Source organism: Ictidomys tridecemlineatus, chromosome 5 (genome assembly GCF_052094955.1).
Source record: "Ictidomys tridecemlineatus isolate mIctTri1 chromosome 5, mIctTri1.hap1, whole genome shotgun sequence".
In the NCBI taxonomy this organism is placed as follows: Eukaryota; Metazoa; Chordata; class Mammalia; order Rodentia; family Sciuridae; genus Ictidomys; species Ictidomys tridecemlineatus.
This window is the reverse complement of record NC_135481.1, coordinates 52,322,348-52,346,568: the sequence shown is the minus strand read 5'-3', so window position 1 is coordinate 52,346,568 and position 24,221 is coordinate 52,322,348. Positions and strand designations below refer to the sequence as shown.

The 24,221-nt window shown below is 38.0% G+C and overlaps 1 protein-coding gene across 2 annotated transcripts in view; it reads right to left on the bottom strand.

Moving 5' to 3' along the window:
- Positions 1-12,566: 12,566 nt before the first annotated feature.
- Peli2 (pellino E3 ubiquitin protein ligase family member 2) overlaps positions 12,567-24,221 on the bottom strand; it is a 164,916-nt gene continuing 153,261 nt past the window's right edge. For both annotated transcript variants that reach the window (XM_078049952.1, XM_021724729.3), the window contains exons 4-6: positions 22,350-22,547; positions 20,745-20,933; positions 12,567-17,279 (exon numbers count right to left, since the gene is read on the bottom strand). In XM_078049952.1, coding sequence (XP_077906078.1) covers positions 16,713-17,279; positions 20,745-20,933; positions 22,350-22,547 — 954 coding nt within the window. In that variant the 3' untranslated portion in view covers positions 12,567-16,712. The remainder of the gene's footprint in view (positions 17,280-20,744; positions 20,934-22,349; positions 22,548-24,221) is intronic.

Below are 24,221 nucleotides of genomic sequence, written 5' to 3'. Positions count from 1 at the left end.
GATCTGTAGTAGGATGACAGAAACAACTGCCTTTGAAAGAAGAGTATATTGCTTACAGTTCCCAGGAGGAGGGGCATGCCACGTCAGGCAGGGCTTCAATAATGGCAGGTACAAGGAGGCAGAAGCAGGACACTAAGCCTTTGCAGTTCCTTTCAAGGGAAAGAATGGGAGAGGCAGAGTAGGTGAGATTAAGCAGTGTAGGGTTGGATAGCTGGAATAATTTCGGTGGGTTCTAAGCTATAGGGGTAGTTTCCATTTTGGTCCTTGACCCTGGGGTGATTTAGGGAAGGGAAATATGGGCCCTTTTAAATAAAAGAGGTGGTTGGGGATGTGGACTGTGAATTGGTTGATTTGTAAATGAAAGGTTTGCAGACAGACAAGTTAGCTAAGAATTAGCTAACCCTGGGCAGGGGAAGGGGGTGGTAGAGTCCCTCCGCAAACCACAGGCCCCCAGTGACAAAGCATAAAACACACATACACACACAAAAAAATCATTAATACAGGGAGATCTTTTCTGAAACTTTTTAAGCGAATCTTTCAACTACATTTGGGTGCACAGTGTCCTCACTTTTTATTTAGTGATAAAATGCATGCTTTATAAGAAAGAAAAATTTTGTGAAAATAATCATAAAAGAACTACTTTTAAAGAGCACTGAGCACACCTAGGAGTTGGTATAACACTACAGATACCATCTCATTTCAAGTATAAAACCATAAGAAAGAAAAATTAAAGAGTCTAAATTTTATTCTTGTTCTATTTGTTGTTTTTTGGTGAAGAATCTCAAGGTAAGTTTTGTGAGAGGCCAATCCAAGAGACTTTGACAGAGGTAAATCAGCATTTTCTGTCTTCTGTTTTAATAGAGAAGGGTCACTGTGTGTGGTGTTGTAATGTGGCTTCACAGGCGTATAACCTGCCAGGTTTAGCAGTCAGGTGGCCAGTTTGAATTGGCTCTAGTTGGGAAGCTCTGTGCTGACATGTGGTTCTGGTTGAAAGTCCCTCAGGGTGGTGTCCTTAGTTTGTGGGTAAGTGTTCTTCAATTGGCATTATACAGGCAGTTATCACCTGGCTTATGTTCCCTGACTCCTCAAACCATACCCATGGCAGGTCATCATTTTGTCTGAGCAAGGAGGCGACCTCAGAATGTTTTTCAATACAGTGTTCTAGGAGCTCACATGCAAGTTTTCTATGTTGGCATGACAGATGAAACACACTTCCTATATTTTCCATCTCTATACAGAAGATTGAAGGTCCTTTCCTTTTAGCTGCAGACGGGCATCTATGGTTTCAGACTGCAAACCTTACCCCCAGTACCACTTTCCTCTGATATTAGGACCATTCTTTCCCAGGGGATTTGATTCTACAAAGTTGTGGTTTGGCTGGAACACCCATTACAAGTCTTGCCTCTTCCTCCAACTTCCTCACTCTCTACCCCGAGTTTTCCAGGGGAAGGCACTTGATCCTAGCGAGATAACAACATCCCTCCATCCATAGTGACTGGTTCTATGCTCAGCCAATCCCTACCCTTCCTGGGATGCCTCTGCTGGAGATGTCAGGCCAGAAGGGTATAAATAAGGGGTTGGGGGTGGGGGGAGCAACCATATTTCCCACAGATGACTGCAGGCAAAACTATATAAGCCCAGCCAAGAGACAGAGCTCTTAGATCTAGCTGTTTCTGAAGCCAAAGTACAAGAGCCAATAAATTTCTTTTTTGTCCTCCTAGATGAATTCAGAAGTTGGATTTCTGAATCTGCAAACAACAGAGCTTCAATTAACACAAAGATGTTTAAAAATGTCAAAAGTTTATTTTTACTTTTCTTATAAATTTGCTGGGTTTTCCCACTGCTTATCTGGTGCTTATTATTGAAGAGAGACATGATTTGTTTAATTAGATGAGATAGCATTTACTGAGTGCTTACTACATGCTAGGCATTATAGTAGGTACTTTCCATGTAGTGGATCAATCAGTTCTCATTGAACTGATTTAAGGTGAATATCGTGTACACTGTTACATAGGTGTAGAAACTGGGACACTGAACAGTTAAGAAATTTGCCCAATGTTGCAGGCCTGTAAGTAGCAGAGCCAGGATTTGAACTTAAGCAGCCTGTCTTGAGCCTCTGCTCTTAGCTGCTATGCTAATGCTTATAACCGAGTTTTGTCCTAATGTGACCTCTTTCATCATAATGTCTAGTGATAAAAGAGAACAAGGCACTGTATCACTTGAATACTATTCTAACCCTTCTACAGTGAACAAGAGGGCCTGGCTACCCTTCATAGAGACTGAGAATCACTGCCCTCTAGATTTGAAAAGAACATTTTAGAAGAAATGTTACTCACAGGCTTCACTTCAGTTGGCACATGACCATCTTTTCATGAGTGTGTTGAAAGATATTATTAAACCAGTGAAAATGTAACCCCAAATATAGAGTGAACTGCAGTATATAATATGGGATGAACATACCAAAGAAAGCCAAATGCTGGGAGATGAGAAAGGGCATTCCTACTGCTCAGGGATTAGAGTCAAGAGCGAAGGCGGTGCACTTCCCTGGGTGAAGTTGCTGGTTTTACATTTCTTGTTGATAGCTCCTGAAGATTCTCCTTGAAGCTCAATTTCTCATTGCCCTCTGTCCCAGTCCCCTGTAGAATTGTCAAATCTAGCTTTTGCACTTAGTTACTTGATTACCTGCTGAAATCCTGAAATTGCCACAGCTGTTGCTATTTTAGCTCCTTGAATTTATGAGCACCAGCGCAGCTTCCTTGCATTTGCCTTGGCTATTGCCTTTGAAATGAGCAGTAACACAGGGAGGGGGAAGGGGAGAGGGAAGGGGAGGGGGAGAGGGAGAGGAGAGGGAGGAGATGGGAGAGGCCCAACAGTTCCCAGGCTCCAAGGACAGCCAAGAAAAGGAGCAACTCTTGACTTTAAGATTAGAATGGTAGAAACTGAGAACACTAAATGGGTGTATCTTTCCTCTGAGGGATGCCGAGTATTTTTAAAAAGAGATGTCACTGACTCATGGTGCAGAGGCACAGGACACATGTTAAAAATAGCCGCGTGGTTTATAACCTTTAGATGTTTTGCAGTGGGGTGTCAAGAGGTTGCATCTTAAACAGAGGAGTACTTATGGAGAGAATGCAGTGATCGTTCTAGAGGCTCCTGCCAGCCCAGGGGAATCTTCCTGGCAGTTGATTGATAAGTAACAGCACGAACTCAGGATCAGAAAGAGAGGAATATGGATATGGAAGCATTTTTCTTCTGTTTTCTTAATGGAAATTGACATACACTCTGATATCCTCCAGGTCCTAGATCAAAGTGAATGTAAGCCAAGGAGCAAAGCTGTCCGACAGGATTTACAAGTCCTCTGCTCTGTTTGGGCTTTGCCTTGGGGTAATCTGTTCTCTGTGTGGGTCTGACTTCTGCCCTGCCTCATGTTGCCAAGCCTCAGAGGAAGGCTAATGGCTGAGAATTCACTAAGGACACAGTATGATCTGTATGGTCAGAGGTCTGGGAGAAGGAGGCTCCCTACGGAGTCCACTGGCTCTTTTCACACGAGTGACCAGACTCACCAACTGCAGCGTCTCTCCTGGTGCCTGAACACCAAAGCCTGGACCATCTTTTTGCTTCCATGCACAATGGCTTCTTCAGGAGATAGAAAGGATGCATCTCCCCAACCAAATCAGTTCTGGTCCATTTCAAGTGAGTCTACAAGCCCCTCTAAAATGAAGTGGATTTCATAAATCCCCACTGAACATTTAAAGCAGGATCACCAAGTGGGGTTTGATTGAATGTTTTTGTAAGAAAACCTCACCATTTGGAATTAAAAGGAGGAAAAAGATGAACTTTGGGATGTTTGCTAAATCTTGAGGAACGTCAACTGTGAGCAGAGAAACACACTGCTCACAGTCTCTCTCTGAATAGATAAATAAAAGCCATGTGTTTGAACACAGTCCCTTCTCTGAGGTTTCAAATACAGGGTTTCCTCTTACCCCTGAGGAGGATACTGTGGAGCAGACTGATGCTCCCACCATGAACAATTAAAAAGGCCACATGAAGTGAAATTAAAACTCTGTCCCAAGACACAGGAGGGTTGCTGGTGTACGGAAGTCTATAAAGGCCATGTTCTGAAGAGAGGTGGCTCTTGGTCCACAGCTTCTTTCACACTGGGACCGACTGCAGCTATGTGAAGTAACTGTCGGCTACTGGAGGTGGAGGAAACAGCTGAGCTCTGGACTACCTTGCAGGGCTCGGAAAAAAAAAAAAAAAAAAAAAAGACAGACAAAATTGGAAAGTTAAGAGGCCAAGATCCTGGTGAGACAGAAAACTGATTGGTACATGGTAGGTTTTCACAGAACAGAAGGTTAAAATGTGAGCAGAAACCTCTGTAAAGAATGGTCTACTCATCACTGTGCTTAGGAAACAGGATTATGGTTCAGGATCCACAAGGTGAATAAACCAGGGTCTTTGTTGAAGGCCTTATCAGTCTAGACTTGACTCAGCATAGTGAGTGTTGATCAGTTCCAAGCAAAGGCCAGTGTGACTCCCAAAGAGCAGGGGAACAGCTGCAGTCTGCATTTCTCCTTTTAATATACAGCGTTCAAAGCACGATCAAAAATCACCAGCAGCACACTTGGTAATTAGTGTGATAACAGCTGTCATGTGTCTTCTGAATTTGCAGAACTCAGGTTTCCTGGGGGCACGGTCATGACAGGCAGTCAGGGAAACAGTGCCAAGGTGTATGGTGTGTATCTGTGTGTAAAAAGCTGGCCTCCAGAGGGTATGGTAGTGGCTTATAAAATTGGTAATGCCAGAACTCACAGGGATATGTTGAAAGTTAATCATTTGTCAAAGAAAATTGTTATTTGGTTCTAGGCCAAAGAGTTTTGAAGAAGGATTAATTTTTTTTTAAACTGGAAATAATTAACACTAAAGCCAACCAACCAAAGAAAACACAAAAAGAAAAAATTGTACTTAATCCAATTCCAAGAGTAAGAGTGGGAAATAAATCCATTCTGATAATTAATCTACTTCTCCCATCCTCCAAATATAGGCCAGGCTTCCTTTCAGGGGATCCCTGGCTCTGTGCTTGCTTTTAACTTGATGGTATTCCTGCCAGTCTGAAAAGTTAACCTAGGGCCACAGACTGTACATACCTTATTTTCACAAGCCTCTGGCATGGAACATAGTGGTATTAGATATTTTTTGATAGAATTGAAAACAAAGGAGATAAATAAAAACAGGCTCGACATCCAACTTACCTTTGGAAAACAGATCATGATACAGTTTTGTAGTTGAGTGCACAAAAACTAATTTGAACCATAGCAGAAACTCTCATCCAAATAGTTTGGAAGGGTGGTTACTCAGTTAATTGAAATCTATAAAAAAGAACACATACCTCTTGCATTTATTGTAATGTCTCACTTTAACTTTAGAACACAAATGCACATTCGCATACTAACATTTTGGGCAGTGTACCAAAGCCTTTTCTTTCAGTATTGGTCCACTGGCCAGTAATCCAAGTGTTCTTCCTTAAATAAACCACATCTACAAGGAATCATTTCTGATTTTCAGTTTCTTAAAGTAGAGTGAGAACCAAAAGACACCAGGTACACTCTAAGCAAAAACTTCATAAAACCCCATGCATTTACCAATGTTTTACAGTTTTCTTGCCCATACTGGAAACTACTTTTTTTTTTTTTAAAGAGAGAGTGAGAGAGGGAGAGGGAGAGAGAGAGAGAGAGAGAGAGAGAGAGGAGAGAGAGAGAGAGAGAGAATTTTAATATTTATTTTTTAGTTATCGGCGGACACAACATCTTTGTTTGTATGTGGTGCTGAGGATAGAACCCGGGCCGCACGCATGCCAGGGGAGCGCGCTACCGCTTGAGCCACATCCCCAGCCCCTAGAAACTGCTTTTTAAAAAATTTCACAAATCTAACAACTCTGATATCAAAAATATTCCTGTTTTATGAGGTTACATAATACTTAAGTACATAATATCAATAGGACAATTGGTGTAAGTTTGGGAACAAATATAATTGACTCTTGGTAAGCATGAACTTCAACTGGTGGAAGCTGAAGACTGTGTTAGGAGAGGGAGTGGATTGCTAGCTGTGAGTATGGACATGCCATGGGCATTCCTCACTGTTTTCCAAAAGTAATGGAGGGCAGTGGTCCATCCCACAGGAAGTGAAGTAGAGGTCAGATAAGACATTCTGTAGCATGTGTTATTAGATGAGGTGCAGATGTCATTAGCAAAGTGTGAGTATTCCAGTGTACTTGAATATATGATAATGTAAACATTAATCAAGTTAAACTATCTTAAAGTTCTGATTAAATTTTATACTAAAGAATGAGTAATAGTGAATACATATATCACCATTGCATGTACATAGAATAGTAATATTTATATCTAGTCAAGTATTTAATTCCTTTTTAATATATTTAATACAAATTATATTTTATCTCATGCTCAAAACAGTCTTTTTAAAGCATTTAAAGTTTTCCTTTGCTATCTTCATTCATCAATTTAGGTGGAAAAGAAAGGGTTTGATAAGCAGGAACTTGTCCTGTTTGAGTTATCAGTAGCTCTCAAATGATGGGTTAACAATTGCATGCATAATTATGTGTCAGGTAAGGCTCTTGGACAGCAGGGCTGAGAGCTGACACTATATACAGGATTCTACCAACATGAGTTCTCCATGAATATCATTCTTTATCTTTTTAAAAATTTGGGCCCTATAATAAGAACGGAGTTCAGATCTATTTGGTGCCCACCTACACTTGTAAGCTATCATAGATGATTTTACACTTACTCTATTAGGTAATTTTTATCTGACATGAATATTAATAAGAATAGATGTAATTGTTAAATATTGTAAATGATTTAACTTTGAAAGAAATTTTCTATTACTCCCCTTTCAAGCTTCTGATTTTGATGAATGAGTATTAAGGTTTTAGATGAGCTACAAATCACTTTTTCTCCAACACACACACACACACACACACACACACACACACACACACAGGAGATAAGGCTGACACAATTATTTTCCCTAACACTAGATTTTAGTCTTTTTCTCATTAGATAATTTTATCTATTTGAGTTCAGAAAATTTATACTACTAAAATATCATTTTTATGTCTTTACATATTGGGAATCTGCATGCAATTTTATTTGATTTTGCAAAGGTGTTGTGCACATACACCCATAATTTGAAAATCATTGATTTAGTCCAATTTCATCATCTCACAAAGTAAAAATCAAGCAGAGGTTAAGTAACTTGCATCAGATCACATGATTAAGCAGAAATCACACAATTATCAGAAACTGATACCTAACTCAGTGCTTTTCCCACTGACCACATTTTGCATTTTCTGATTTCAGCCATGCTGATTCAGACTAAACTTATCATTGAAATCTCTATTTTCTAAAGCAGTTTTCAACCTAAAGATTCATGAATGTAAACTGAGAATTCAATCCATTAAAAGTTTTAACCTACCATAAATTGGTTCAGATAAATAGGGAAATGTTGGTGGCCTGCAGGGACTTCAAATTTGGATAGTTTATTGAATTTTATAGCAAAGGTTGTGGGAATTTAAATGAATTTTCACTCTTTCTCTGCAGAAGAAATGAACAAGAGAACTGGTCAGGCATTCTGAGGCTTTCCATCAGCAACATGGGTGATAATTCAGCTCAGTATCCACCCAATTCAAAAGATGCATTTTTCCAAATAAATAAGCTACTTCTAAGTAACAGAATGTTTTTGAAGTTATAAAAATACATTTAAAATTGATAAACACTAGCAACTGAAAGAGTGGTACATTAATTGTCAATCGTCTTATATTCTTAAATACATACTTAATTATATTTGCTGTGTTTCTTTTCATAGAATAGTCTTTCCATGATCATCAGCAATATCAAGTGAAACTTATTAGAGTCACAGAGGCTTGATGCAGAGTTGTGCATGAGCAATAACAGTAGTTTTCTTCAAAGAGTAGGATTTAGAGCTATCTGAAAAGCTATAGCCAATACTGGCTTCACAATAATATCATTTAAAATAAAAGTAATACTGGGAATGTGAAGCAATAGTACCAGAATAGCAAAAATTTTAGCATTCATCAAGATTTAAACATACGAAATACAAAGGAAAAGTGTCTGTGGTCAAATAAAGGGATGTACTAGTTTATTTCTCAAGGTTGTAAGATGACCTTTTTGGCAGGGTATTTCTGAGACTCAAGTTCTAAGGAAGATTCTTCAGGTAATGTTCTTGCAAGGAAGTAATATAGGCACCTATCATCTATTAAGCACTTACTATAAATCACAATGCATGAGTTATGTTAATTTTATAAGATATTTAAGGAGGGGAGCACGATTATTACTTCTATTTTATAGAAGAAGAAATACTTCTATTTTAGAGATGAGGAAATGTAACCCAATACTTCTAAGCAATAGGACACTTTCAGAATGTATGGAGAATCAAATACTGAAATTTTAAAAAGCATTCCTTTTCCAAATTTTATCATTAGATGATAGAAACCCAAGGTTGGTGAAATGTACACTGATGAGATCTGATTTGCTGACCTAAGCAAGTTTTCATCATATTAATGAGAATTCTGAGGACTCAGCAAGTTTCCAGAATTATGTACAAATTTCATCTTGAACTCTGAACTTCTTCAAACCAGTTTGAAAATCTCTGGAGGTTGTTTTCTGCAGGAAGGAAATACTTAAAGAAATGAACTAAAGAAACCAATGGCAAAGGATATGGAAAGCAAGAGTTAGAGTCATGTCCATTCCCCTGAGAGAAAATGGCAGCTGGAATCACAGGGCAGGAAGGACACGTGATTGTTTGGGGCCACATACCTCAAATTCCCAGGAAACCATGCTGGGTCTGCTCAAATTGATGAGCACAGCAGAGGCATATGCTGAGTATCATCAGATAGTTGAAGAAGCATTTCTTAAAGTATGGAACATGGATCACCTGCATTTTTCTTTCTTTCTTTCTTTTTTTTTTTTTTTTTAGAGAGAGAGAGAGGAGAATTTTTATTTTAGTTTTCAGTGGACACAACATCTTTGTTGGTATGTGGTGCTGAGGATGGAACCTGGGCCGCACGCATGCCAGGTGAGCGCGCTACCGCTTGAGCCACATCCCCAGCCCACCTGCATTGTTCTGTAGGTGGTTTGTCCAAAGTGAGAATCCCTGGAGTGTTTCAGTCAGCTTTTTCCCTGCTGTGTCTAAAAGACCTGACAGGGACAATTTTAGAGGAGGAAAAGTTTATTTAAGGACTCACAGTTTAGAGGACTCTGTCCATAGATAACTGGCTTTGTTTCTTGGGGCTTAAAGATGGCAGAATATCAATGTGGCAGAGAGAAACAGCTCACATTATGATCAGGCAGGGGGGAGAGAGAAAGAGAGCAAGAGACCATTTGCTGGTTACAAAATATATACCCCAAAGACATACCCCCACTCACTCACCACCTCCAGCCACACTCTACCTACTTTATGTTACCACTCAATTAATTCAGTCCGGGGATGAATTCAATGATAGGGTTACGACTCTTAAAACCCAATCATTGCTCCTCTAAACCTTCTTGCATTGTCTCACACATGAGCTTTTGGGGGACACTGGAGAGACTTAGAAACCAAGAAGGTAGCCTTTGTAGATGCAGCTAAAGAATCTCTATTTAAAGCCAAAGTCTCAGGAAATTGATGGAAGCTTAAAGTTCAGACCTGGAAATAGGCAAGAAAAAGACAATAATACCCCTTTTATCTAACAACAATGACCTTAGTATTATTCTTCAGCTAGAACCCATTTAGAAGACAAAAAGCTTCAGAACATTTCTGGGCACCCCAGTGTGGCATAATTTTCTTCAGGGTGGCACAACAGTTGGAAGAAGTTTGTTGAGGCTTACAGCTCTGCATCCAGGACAATGGTGGTGGCCTCCTTTTGCAAGACACAAAGTCTGTGGATGCGCACGTAATCGCTTTTCCCTCTGTTCCCAAAACCACATTTCAAAACTGACAAATAACAGTCTTTCTGGTGAAATAATTGACAAACAGACCAAAATGAAGGTGACATCACAGCTAAAAATTCCTTTTCTGTTTAGAAAGATATATTTCCAAATATTTGAAGTGTTAATCTCCGGGTGATGGGATCATAAATGACTTTTTCTCTTTATACTTCCCATGGTTTAGATTTTTTAAAATAGTTCTGTATTAGTCTTTATTCCACTTAGAACAACAGTTTGTTAGTAATGTAGTTGTTGAAGGCTTTCAGAATATCATTCTATGCTTTCATCCTAAGAAGAAAAAAAAAGCAGCCGATCCATAAGAATATGAAGTTTTCTTCTAATATTTTGTTTTTGGAAGGCTTATGTTTGTGTTCTTTAATGGGCAAGTACCAGTGTGACAGAGTGAGCTACTCCTGTGGGGAAACTAGAGAGAAAACAGAGGAAAAAGATGTGTATGGAGGGTCTCAGGAGAGGAGAGCAAAAGGCCTGGGGGTGGGAGTATTGGAGGCGAGAGACACTGAGGGGTGGTATTGACCAAATTATATTCTTATATTTTGTGCATGGAGAAATATGCAACAATAAATCTCATTTTTTAAAAAAGTGGAATGAGTTATGTTTGAAGACTATGGAAAACATCTCTCAAATTAGGTAAAATAATCACCTAAGATTATAAAATGGCATTTTGATTCTAAGACAAAATTTGTCACAATCTAACATCTTTGAATTTAGAATGCATATTTTAAGTTTTATCAAGATATCATTCATACACTATAAAAGTGCCCCTTTTAAGTGTACAGTGGTTTTTAGTACATTCACATAGTTGTACAACCACACAAAAGCTTAGAACATTATCATTACCCCCCAAATAAACTCTGTACTTAACACTACTCATTTCTTCTTCCTCTTTCCTTAACCCCTGTCAATCACTAATTTTTTCCTCCATGGATTTCCCTACTTCTGACATACACAGTGTGGCCTTTTGAATCTGTTTTCTTGCATTAAGTGTTTTTGAGGTTCATCTATGTTGTAGTATGTACTGGTACTTCATTTTTATAGCCAAATATTATTTCTATGGATATACTACATTTGCCAATCTATTCCTCAGTTGATTAGTTTTCACTGTTTTGCCCTCATGAATGCTATGAATACTTGTGTTCATGTTTTTGTGTAAATGTTCTCAATTCTCTTGGGTATATGCCAAGGAGTAGAACTGATGGATCACATAACTGCATATTTTACCTTCTGAGGAACTGCCAAATTGTTTGTTCCAAAGCAGCTGCATCATTTTACCATCCCAGGTGTTTGGGGGTTCTAATATTCCAGCTTCTTTGCCAACATTTGTTATTGTTTCCTTTTTATTTTAGTCATCTTGATATAAAATGGCATTGTATTGTTTTAATTTGCATTTCCCTGATGGCTAATGATGTTGAACATGTTTTCATGGGCTCACTGGCCATTAGTGTATCTTCTTTGTAAAAAGTCTATTGAAATACTTGACCATTACTTAATGGAGTTGTATTTTTAGCTAATGAATTTTAAGAGTTTTTTTCACATTCTGGACACAGGTTCCTTGCCAATCTGAGCTTCACATATTTACATATTTTCTTTTTTTTTTTTTTTACGAATTTTTTACTTTCTTAATAATGTACAAAACTTAAAATTTTGGTTGCCCAATTTACCTCCTTTTTCATTTTGTTGTGTTTTCTTGGTGTAGAATCTTAAGAAATCATTGACTAAGGTCACAAGGTTCCCCCTCCACACACACCCCGTTCCTCCTAAGAGCTCTATAGCTGTAGCTCTGTGATCCATTTAGGGTCAATGGTAGGGGTCCAACTTCATTTTTTAGTGTGTGGATATCCAGTTGTCTTAGCTCCATTTGTTAACAGCCCCCCAGTGTACACAGTTTTGGTGCCTTGCTGAATGGGATATATCTTACAATTATAACTAGATGTGTTTTTCTATAGTAACACATCTTATAATTCATAGCATCTTAGATTTGATAAAAGTATGGAACACTTACCTTTTTAAATAAAAACCTTATAAGTGCATATTTTTGGGAAATAAAAATCTATTTCCCTCAATAATACTAAGAATCATTGACTATCATTGGGATGAGGAAAAAACCTGTCATACATGCATATATTTTCTTATGACAGAAACACCATCTTAAGGCTTGAAGGCTTTAATACAATCCTTATTATGTTAAAAATGAAGAGAGACTGTTACAAAAGCAGTAACATGACTATAATGACCTTGAAGAAAATTAATTCTATCATCCAGGTTAAATTTTCCTAGAAATTAGATTTATTTGACAGTGATAAAATGTCCCAAGAAATGATAATATAAGCACCAACTTTAATAAATTTTTGATTTTTAGAACCCAGATTTAAATATGTATTGTGCAGAGTATAAAACAATTAATAATAAACTCAACTATCTGGGATTAACTGGGAAGTTTGAGAAATCAGAAATCAAACCTACATTTGTATCTTCCTCCTACTGTCCTGATGAATTTCCTGATGAACCCAATGATAACCAGTCTGAAGACAAATGACTCACAAACATAGTGAGATCTGTTTAATAGTTTTTGAAGATTTTTCCTGTAAAATGGCTTGTATTTCCACAGGTACAATAGTGAAGAAATAAACTTTTTAATTTGACATGAAATATAAAAGAACAATTTTACAAATATATTCATAAAATTTAACTGCTCATAATACTATACATGGTAAATATGACCACCCCCTTAACTTCTAGACTATTCAGTACAGAGAAGCAATCTGCCATCTTAGCTAAAAATGAAACACTTCCCTTTCATTGAGTTTATTTTTTGTTTGCTTAGAAACATGTTAAGAAATGGTTACGTACAACTGGAAAAATATTTGCCCCCATCCTCGTTTAGGGGTTCTTCACGAGGGAGAAAATTTATTTGAAAGGGTGTAAGTTTTATTAAAAAGAAAATACTGAGCCTTCTTTTGTTTTACTGCTTCAGCAATGCTTTTAAAAAGACATTCTTTTAAAAAGACCCTGAAGTTGTCTCATTGACCTTTGGGTCATAAATGACAACAGGGTGGTGTTCGCTGTCCACAGCTGCAGGAAAAACTTCATTCTCTTGCCCCACAAAGGCTAAACTATGGGGACATAAGAGTAACATCCAAGGGAATGGACCTGCGTCTGGCTTAAAATCAAAATCCCATGCTTTTTTTTTTCTATCAGAAATGCCACTGTTATGCGGCAAGATCACATGACATTAGCAGGTGTTCATCCAGCACAATGAATGGTGTGACCACACCTCCTGTGCACATCCAAAGGACAGAATGGCTTTCAAAAGAAAAGAAGTGGAGCAAAATCCAAGAATTGCAGGTAACAATTCTATAACATATAGTACATATAAATTAAGTAGAAAATGTGCTCCTTAAACTCTCAAAAGTGCCCAAACAACAATACTGAGCTCCCAAATAACAAAGGTTTGAGATTTTTCTATGTCAGCAAAAACAAAAGGCATTGAAGCTTTAGGAAGAGTTCACCTCAACTTTCCTAATACAGTATATATAATAACTTAAAATGATTTTCCTATTGGTACTGGAAAATAAATTCTACTACAATCATGTTTATGCCAGTTCCTGGCACATTTCTGCATCCAGATTCATTAGTCTCCTTAATGGAGCCCATCAGTTTTCCAATGGCTTTCTCCTTTCCTTAAACCCTAACCCTGAAATTCTATAACCAGTTATATCACGTGGCTTCCCTGAGGCACAAAGGTACCAAACTCTAATTAACTATTGAGGAATGATAAATATGTTCTCTATTTATATTAAAAGATTTTTAATTCTTTTGGGCCATAGTTGGGGTAAAAAAATCCACCAGAAAGCTTAATACTCTGCAGTGTGACCTGTAGCCCTTTTTGCAAAAAGCTGAACCAAATAAGGGAAATGTTGGAAGTTGCAGCATGCATGACCCGGCAGCACCGATTATTAATAAAAAATTTCAGTCTAGAAAAATACTCAGAGTTGTACCCCATCCACCCTGAATCCTTTTTTTTTTTTTTGTAGTAAACTGACATAAACAACTGAAAAGAAAAATATCTATGGAAATACATCACTGGAGTTTTGCTTCTGGAAACCTATTTGAAAAAGGCATCTCGGTTAGGCTGAGACCGGGACAATTGGATTCCTTATGTGTACAAGTGGTCGAGTGGGGCATAAAAGCCAGACATAAAAGCAAGAAGTGACTTTGGAGACATGACCTTTACTCAACTGTATTACTCTACTTTGGTGAGCTGGAGTTTTTTATTTTCACAAACTAAGTTGCTTTCAAGTCTTCAAAAAAAAATCTCAATAGTCAAAATTATAAGGGAATCTTACATGAGTAGCTTAGGTGAGTGTGGTTTCCTTTTACAGATGTGCCACCTCTCTGAGGTTCCTTAGGGTGGGAGAGGACCTCATTTGGAAGCCAAAGGAAAAGATGTGTAGCCATAGCAGGTGGCACTCTCACCCCTTCCAAAAGCTTGGAATTTACTGCCCAAATTTCAACTTGCACTTAAGCTGTGTTTAGTAAAAGTCAGAAACTTCAGATGGTAACCTTACTTTTGGGCATATATCACATGCAGAAGTACTAGATTTATAAATAGTCCTTGATGTGGAAAATTATGATATCAAAGCATAATTTTCTAGAAAAAAAAGTTGTGTTTCTTTTGGTAGGTGAAAATCAGCCTTTCTGGGTACAAGACCATTTACCTTACAAGATGATCCTGGAGTATCAAGAACCCTCAAACCACTCTCTAGCTATAAAACAAGAAAAGGGACAAGTACCTCCTTTATCATTCTTCAGAGCCCATAGACTCATAGGCTGAAAAGACAACTCTATCAACAAAGCTAGTCATCAGAGATTCTGGCTAGATCAGATGGCACTTAATACACTATTCTAGGCAATTTCATCTTTTCCTTTCATTTTCTGTCTGCAGGTAGAGTAAGATATACAGAATAGAAGAAGCTACTAATAAGAAAACTGCTGTAGGATTTTTACATCACTTAAAAATTACCAAAAGAAAACCCAAAACAAAAATACCTCATCCTCAACAATGATCTCCGTTGAAAAATAAAGCTATTTTAAAACTGACAGGCTGAACTTTAAAAATATTAAGTCAAATTAAGCAGCAGCAATTAAGAGTAATAAATCTTATCACTTTAAGGAAAAGTGTATTCAAATAGGTTAGAATGACGGGAAATAGGCAAACTATTTGCCAATAGGCAAAATATGGAAAAACCAATTCAAGTATGAATATAGTACATTAGAATCATATAAATTACATATATTTACAAAGGTTAGAAAATGTAAATCAAATCTTTGATGGTCCATGTATGAGGATGTTAGTTTAAATGAATGCTTGCTACACGAGCAGGGGCCTGTATTAGCTACAGATTTTCTGCATTCTGGGAGCAGTGATACTCTGGTACCAAGTACAGAGAATGAGCATCCAAGAATTATTAATCAAAATGAAATGAAACTAACAGAGAGGGATGGTGGAGCTCATATGAAATTCTGATTTAATTATTCCTCAGTAAACACTCATTTGCTCTCAAAAATCAGAAATTTCAAATTATCTCTGCAGATGTACCACTTGGTTTTGTGTATATCTAATGATCACATTTAAATTTAGTTTGATTTGCAAACATTTTCAAAACTTAAAGGGCTCCTTTCACAGCAAGGGAAGGTGACAGATGGTGGAAAGCGACTGAACGAAAATGACTATCATTGTGATTTGTTGCTTTTAGGCTCATAGAATTTTGGCTTTCTTGAGGAGGAAGAAGAAGAAGAAACCCTATAAAACCCCAACAAGTGGTTTTAAAAAGTGTATTTTTAATCACTCTTAAATCTTAAATAATTCAATATGCAGATAAAGTTGGTATTATAGTACCTAGGCCATGACTACTGCTGTAATAGTCACCCTCCATTAAAGAACTTTTAAGAGCTGCTGTTTTTTAATCAAACAGTCCTGGCCATATAAAATGAAGGTAAGGGACAAACCACATCAGGCAGAAGTAACAAAAGGCAGACTAAGAAATTATGGAAAAATTTTTTGTTTGAAATGCCAAGAATTTGATGAGTGACTATGTAAGTGAATTCCACTGAAGTTAAAAAAAAATCCCACAATATACGAATATTGTCCTTCCAAGAGAGTCAGAAAAATAAATTAGAAAAATGCCCCGGATTTCGAAACAAGCCCCTATGCCTAAGGTCTCCCTTTCACCAGTCCTGTGCAAAGCGCTACCCTAGCTGCGTCAGGCACTCCAGACACGGTACATGTTTTGGGTAACGCCATCCCACACAGCACCGAGGGCTGCACGTTTACAGTGACTTTCAAATAAATTTCTTCTATATTGTAAAATCTTGTCCAAGTTTATAAAGGAAAAAAAAACTTGGTTAAAAGCCCAAGATTAAAAATAAAAGCATGGCAGTTGAAATCCAATTATTACACAGATATTATGGTTTAATCAAGCAGACTTCAATGACGATGCTGCTGTTTTGAGCATGCAACATACCACTGGTATCTGTTCAACTCCTGCCATGTTTCATCACTGTGTCCCCACTTTTTTCCCAGTCTCAGTCCATCCTCTCCCTAATAAACAGCATTACAAAAAGGTAGAATTCTAGTTAGTGGCAAAATCTTCACAGTAATTTGTTAATAGTAGATGGCTGTCAAGGGCATCAGTCAACTGGACCTTGGAAAATCAATTTAATGCAGTTTTGCTCCCCAACCAGCTGTGTGGCACAGAAAGGGCAGGCAGCATGAAATGCGTGAGTTCCATGAGGCAGAGGAATCTGAGACCAATATTTTGCAGACTTTTCTGAGCACACATGTCCACAGGGGGTGAAAGCGTGAGTCGGTGGTCCTGCATCTACGTAAAATCCTGCCTCACAGCCAAGCCAGAGAGGTACGTAGGGGCCCACAGTCCTACACATGGGACACTCCCTCTCGTTGGCCTCTGTGTCGCTCCGATGGCCCCAGTTGTGGTACCCGTGCACATGGCCGCAGCTGAGATATGCCCAGGGCTGCTTCTCCTCTACCACTTCTTTCCTGTTGATGCTGGGGAAGACCAGGGTGTTGAGCCCCACAGGACACTGGGGTCGCGCAGCATTGATCTCCTGCCGGAGAGCCTCGATGTGTTTCTGAGTCGGGGTGTGGAAAAGACCGTCTGCTGTTCTCCACAGAAGAGTGGCTCCACACAGGTCAATGAGGGAGCCATCCTGCAGGACGTTAGTCTCACTTTCCACCTACAATGGGTTTGACAGACATGCCTTTTAAAAGCAAAATCCTGAAAACCATGGAGAAAATCACTCTAACTTTTCTCTCAAAATAAACAGAAAACCAGTTTTGAAGACGACCCAGGGAGGAAATTTATCTCACTTCAAACAGGACTAGGGGAGTAACCTACCCTCCCTGAGCTTCAGTTTTCTCATTTAAATATTAGACAATGCATATGTCCAGGATGCAAAGCCTTGAGCACAAAACACCTAGGTTCAGTTAATACAGCGGTTATTTTAATGAACTTCACAAATCTCTTTAAATTGAAAAAATAATTATTTTTTTGGTGCTACTGGGGATTGAAGGGCCTCACACATGCTAGGCAAGTGCTCTACCACTGACCTACATACCTAGCACTTCTTTTTATTTTCATTTTTGAGGCAATGTTTTGCTAAACTGTCCAGGCTAGCCTTGAACTTGTGATCCTTCTGCCTCAGCCTCCTGAGTTTTTGGGATTAAAGGCATTTACCACCATGCTCAGCTTAGACTCTTATTTTTTATTCCTTAAGTCGATAATATAATTAGTCATTGATCTCATTAAAAGACAGAGATGTCCCACCAGTACAAGTGGAAAAGACTCATACTCATTTAGACCAGAGCCAATGCAGAAGATCCTTTGGGGCTGAAATCATTACTAAAGTGTCTGACACTCTCCTGGCGACATTTAGCTTCCCACATACCTTGAATCTGTCCTTCATCCTCGTTTCTAAGGACCAAGCTGAAGCTTTCACTATGAGCCTTTGTTTTCAAAGGATGTCTGTGCTGTGTACCAAGTGCTTACAAGACTGATGACCAGCTGACAGCAGCACTGTTGGACATGGTCAGCAGGAGTCTGACCTCTGCCTCCTTGTGCCAGATAATGCTAAGCCCTGAGGGCACGAAAATCAAGAAGAGTCCTCTTCTTCAGTGGGAAGCAGACGTTCCTAGACCCAGGAGAGTAAGGGCCAGTCAAAAGCCATGAGGCCACAGCCTCACTGTGGCTCAGACTGTGACTCTAGAGCCTACTACTTGGGTTTGAGCCTGACTCTGTCACCTAGCAGTTGTATAACCCTGGGTAGGTTACTGAAGCACCCTATCCCTTAGTTTCTTTGTAAAACTTAGAAAAGGCGATCGTGAGGGTTAAATAAGTTAATATAAATAAAGTTCCTAGGATAAGAAGATTTGGCAAGCAGTAAATACTACATAAACAGCTGCTGCTGTTACTTTAATGAAGTTAGAAGGCGGGCAATGGTTTTTAAAAGTGTTTTCCTTGAACTGAGATTTGAGCAAGACATCAGGAGTCAGGAGGTGGGCTACAAGGCACGCACACGTGCAGGAAGCACAAGAATGCTCAGCAGAAAGTACTGAGGGAACAACAGTTAACCTGGGGTCAAAGCCAGGTGACCAGGCTGGGACTTTGGAACGGCTGGGCCAGGCTGAAGAGCTGGCTGGTCTTGCACGCCTGAGGGAGTCAGAGGAGGTTCAGGTGGCCTTGTAAAAATCGGTTTGCATGTTTGAAAGATGGTGGAGGAGTCTCGGAGGAGAGGAGGTAGAGTCAGCTAGGGTGGGTTCTTTTTCTAGGCAAAGAGGATGAATGCGCCTCAACCAAGAATACCATGGGGCAAAAGCTAAGAGGCACAGGGAATGGATGTTCAAGTATAAAATCCAAGAGCTGTGAACTCCTGATTTGAGGAAGATGTCTACAGTTTAACACAGATCTATGCATTACTTACAGGGACTAATTTCAAAATTAGTCTCTCTTTAGTACAACCCACCCATCAACAGAAGCCATTTTTGGAGTGGCTTCTTTTCAGCAGCATTGGCAAAATTTCCTGGCATACACAGTTACCTAAATTATGTTATAAGGATCAGAGTGGATAAGGAACACTCTGTGGCATGCCCTCCTGACCTAAGGAGCTCTCTGTGGAGTCCAGGATGTGCTTTCTAATCACCAGGAGGCAAATGCTCTGTGCAAAATCTCTTGGTGAGAGCTAAGTGTGGCTTCCCAAGGGATGGTACTGAGTGGCAGTTAGGACCACAGACTCTCAGCCAGGAGGAGCTGAATTTAAACCCTGTCTATAGCCACCTCTGAATCTTGTGATGCTGGGAAGCATTTAACTTATCCATGCCAAATGTTCCTTAGCCAGAAAATGGAGTGATTCTTCTTTCTTTAGAGAGCTGTGGTACAGGGTAAATGAGCTGAAGTCTGAAGTGTTGACATAATGCCAGCACCCAATAACCACTTGCTGCTTATCTAGGTCAGTCTTACATAAAACTACCAGATAACCAGAAAAAAAAAAAAGGTTTTTGAAAAAACTGCATTCATATTACCTTTCCTATTTATAATTTCTTAGAAAGTATTAACAAAACTTATTGAATTGGTTGGCTTTTCTAGGAAAATGCTTTTCATATGCATTCAGCCATGATGCTCCAAAACTAGGCTTTACTATAAATGCAGACGCTGTGCCATTGGCTAAACTATGGTGTGAAATAGAAATAACAGCAACAACTCTGCTAAAACAAACACCTTGGAGAGAAGAGCAAACCAGGTCTGCAAAAGAATTCCGTCTTCTCTATAATAGAAATATTTGATTATCATTTTTCTCCCTGCAAAATGCTAGCTCACATCCTCCATTCTCTATATTTTTCTAAGGGAATCTTGAAGAACTTCCTTTTCTGTAGCATCTAGAAAAGGCATTTGTTTCCTCTTACTCCAACTTAACAATTAACTGAAGTCCAAACTGTGAAGTGTACTAAGAACTATTTGGAAGCTGTGCCACAAACTTTTGGCAAGATCAGAAACCAAAGCTTCCCATTTAAGGTATTATAATTAATCTCCAGAGAAGAAACAGCTCCAAACCAACTGCTCTAGGGCCTGACTCTAAGTGGTGAGAACTACAGGAAAGCATTAACAAGCCAGGTCAATACAGTATATGAATCATCAAGTAAAAAGCTGTAACTATGACTTTGGAAAAAAATATATAGCAAATTCTATATTCATTTCTTACTATGAACTTAAGGGGAAAAAAGCAAACTTAATTGATTCTTAAATTCTAGAAAGTCTGTATCATTCTTTAATTAAAAAATGTCACCAGCTTGTCCTGGATTACTCAGGATTTTTGCAAATCAGTAAAGCTTTACTCTTAATGTAAGTTCATTTTCCTTAGAGTGGATTTAAGTAGAATTTTGTAGTGTGGTAGGTAATAAATGATTATGCTCTTAAGATACTAAGGAGCAAAAGGTAAGTTACGGCCACTATGAACGAGTTTAAACATTAACACAAGGACGGCCATGTCCCTCTAACTTTCAGAACTTAAGAATTCTCATTTTCGTGGGTCAGGGGGCTTGGCACTTAGACCTGTACAAAGGTTTTCTGAGCTTCAGGGGAGTGGAAAATGACGGTCCAAAGTGAGTTTCCGTAGTTTGGTATGTGTCCTAAAGCAGGATCCACTTACCAGCTTTCCCCTTTGCTGGGCTGACCTGGTTTCTCTCAAGGTGTACACATCTCCACAGACAGAGATCTCACGCCAGACCCCAGGCTGAGACTCCTCAGTGAAGCCCCCCCTGGGATGCATCACCAGGACACCATTTGTAGTTAGCCCATCCATGTGGCCATCAGGGTTTTTCCACTTTGCTGCTTTTTCCTGGAGAGTACATCACAGACCATAAAAAAATATGCTAAGGTAACATTCAAAATGAGGAAATTGGGGAGTCTCTTTAAAATACTAGGTAGGGGTACAGGGGAGCTACTTAAAGCTAATAATAATAGGATAAAATATGCAATTATTCTGACAGTATGAAAGATGTGGTAAAATAGATAAATTATTTATCACTAGATATACATTATATACACTTCAGGAACTTAAGAAAAATCCCTGATGCCTGAGCTTCTCCATCAGATTCCTCCATACCCTGCATGAATCCAAGAATCTGTTTTCTTTCTTTGGTTGCACTTGTGCCGTGCTTTTATCCTATTTCCTAAAAATGCTTTACATGCATTCATTATTTGGATATCGAAAGAAGGATAGTCAAGAAAAAAAATGACTTTATTAAAGGTACAAAATTTCAAAAAAAATTAAGCCAACAAAAAGTGGCCATTTTGTCTTCTTACAAATCAGCATTTATATACTCAAAGGCAGAAGGCATAAGTGGCAGGACAGACACTCTTGGTTGCCTGTGCCACTGAATTCCCCTCTTCTTTTTCCTATCCTGCAAAATAATATTGATTTGAGAGGGAAGTATACTAAAGCTGATCATTCAATAAAATTTAGGGGGCTCATTTATAAGGAAACTTATAAAGGCATGGACTTTTTAATTCTCGGTTAGACCATATCTATAATTCAGTATGGAACACAGAAAACACTTAGGAAAACATTTATGAGTGAATGAATAACTCACTAACATTTTCCTTGGACTGTAATTATCAAGATTTGGCTACTTTTTTCCTCCTGAAATAAACCTCTTAAATCCACCATAAATACATATGTTTAACGGTACTATATACACTTTAAAAAGTAGTTAATGTACATATTACAGTTGACAGAGCAAACATAACAAATAACAAGCAATAACTGTTGTTTGTTTAATCTTTGGATATAGGAAAAAGAATAATCATGAAAAATGACTTTATTAAAGGTACAAAATTTCAAAATATATTAAGCTAACAAGCTGTAGCCATTTTGTTTTCTTACAAAACACTATTAATCATCTAATCATTGATTAGAGTTTTTTTCTGGTACTGGTGATTGAACCCAGAGGATCTTCACCACTAAGTTACATCCCCAACCCTTTTTATTTTTTTATTTTGAGACAGGGTCTCCCTAAGTTGCTTAGGGCTTCGCTAAATTACTGAGGCTAGACTTGAACTTGTGAACCTCCTGTCTAAGCCACTGGAGCCAGATTAAATGATTTTTAAAAACAGTTTTTCAACCTGACCACCTGAAAACTAAAATCTCAAAATCTAACTGGAAGCATCACAAGCAAATTTTTGGTCTCCAGTAAATGTTCTATATCTAATAATGAGTATTTTTCCAAAATTTGTAGTTATTACTCATACTTACTCCAAGAAATATGTTTTTGGAAGAGTCAAAGCCAGCTGCAAATATCCGTGCCGTATAAGGTTCATTTCTGTCACACACAATCCTGCAAGCAAACCTTGATATGGTGCTTTGAGTGATCTGGGCTTCATCATTGTTCTGACCACCAGAAATGGTGTCTGTGACCACGAAGTCAATAGGGCTTTCTGTTGATCTGCCCACCTGAGTGAATCAAACACACTAATGATTTGCTTAAAAAGTCAGGTTACCATACTTTCTTCACATGTGATGGGTGTTCAGAAGCCCTTCAACATTCATTATCTCTGCCCTGAGGATCGGAATTTAGTAAAAAACTTTCAGTTGTGTTCTTTTTCCTATTTAACTAAGGGAAAGAAATTATGGTACCCCATCTCTAGATTTTTAAAAAACTTTATCAATTTTATTTTATCGTGGTAAGAAAACTTAATATCAGATCTACCCTCACCACATATTTGAATGCACAATACTGGAATTGTTGTACACAGGCACATATATTGTTTAGCAGATCTCTAGAATGTTTTTATCTTTCTTAACTGAAACGCTATGCCTGTTGCTTAGACCATCAGATTTTAAATAATAAGAGAAAGATTAATTTTCTACTCTGGAGGAAAATATTAGATCATCCTCTACACATTAGATTATCTCCTGGTTCTGGGTAGAAAAAGCACTTAAATAACAAATCATTCTTTGAAAAAAATTTTTTTCTGTATCTAGAGAAAAGCAAGTTTTTAAATAAACAAAGGAACTCGTGCCTCCCTCTCCTTGCTCAGCTCCTGAGAATGGCTTTCCTAAGTAAATCCAATGGTGACTCACAGCACTGAGCAGCAACAGCCCGTACCCACATGCAGAGTAAAAATGTCTGTCTACTCCCATTACTCAGTGTGTCTGAGAATCATATAAAGGGCTTATACAAGTCAGCCAAAAGCTTGGGATGAAGCCAAATAAAAGACTTACTTAAAAAGCTGGTCTTGGCATTTCAAGTTTGGATTTTTGGGGAAAAAAACCACTTCTCTGGGGAAAATCTAAAAAGTTGCTAATATTGTTATATTGGTTTACTCTGCTTGGCAAGATTTAAATGCTTCCAGAAAGAACACATTTCATTAGGAAGATCTTAAGAGTTCTTTAACAAAGCTTTTCCTATACAGTAAATTCAAATAAAACAGGTATTGCTTTCTCTGTGAACTAGGAAATTGTATTTGTTTAAACTAAGGAAATCCTCAAAATAGAATTTAAAACATTTATATAATGATGTTCTATGAATGTATAACTTGAAAAGTGATAAATGTTATTATGTACCAAAAAGCTTTCTTAAATCAAAATCACTTATATGTAAATGAAGAATATTTCACCAAATATAATTTTAATGTCCTCTCCTAGCAACAGTGACTTTGATTCTGAAATTGATAATGGAGGGTACACCGGAGTTATGAGATATATGTACAAGGCTCTGAAAGTCAATTTCTAAGGTACTTTTATTCTTATCATAAAATTCCATTTAAAACATAAGCAATGTAAAATAATTTTTTATCCAAATGAATGAAGTAAAGAGAAAATGTCCTGTATCACTTAGCTCTGCTTGCTTCCTGAAACAATATTATTGTTTCTTTTTTAAATCTCTCATACACTTTCTCATGCATTGACTAACCCTATAACAAAACAACAAGCATCTATTTTCTCATTTTTTTTCACAACTCTTAATTTCTTGTTCTAATGAAATGTGCCTGGAATAAACCAAACCTCTGGTTTTACTGAAACTCATCAACTTGAACAGATGTATAATGCCTGAATATGTGCATTTCAGGTTTACAAAAATATGACTCGTTAAAAAAATACAACATCTAAATTAGGGAGATTATA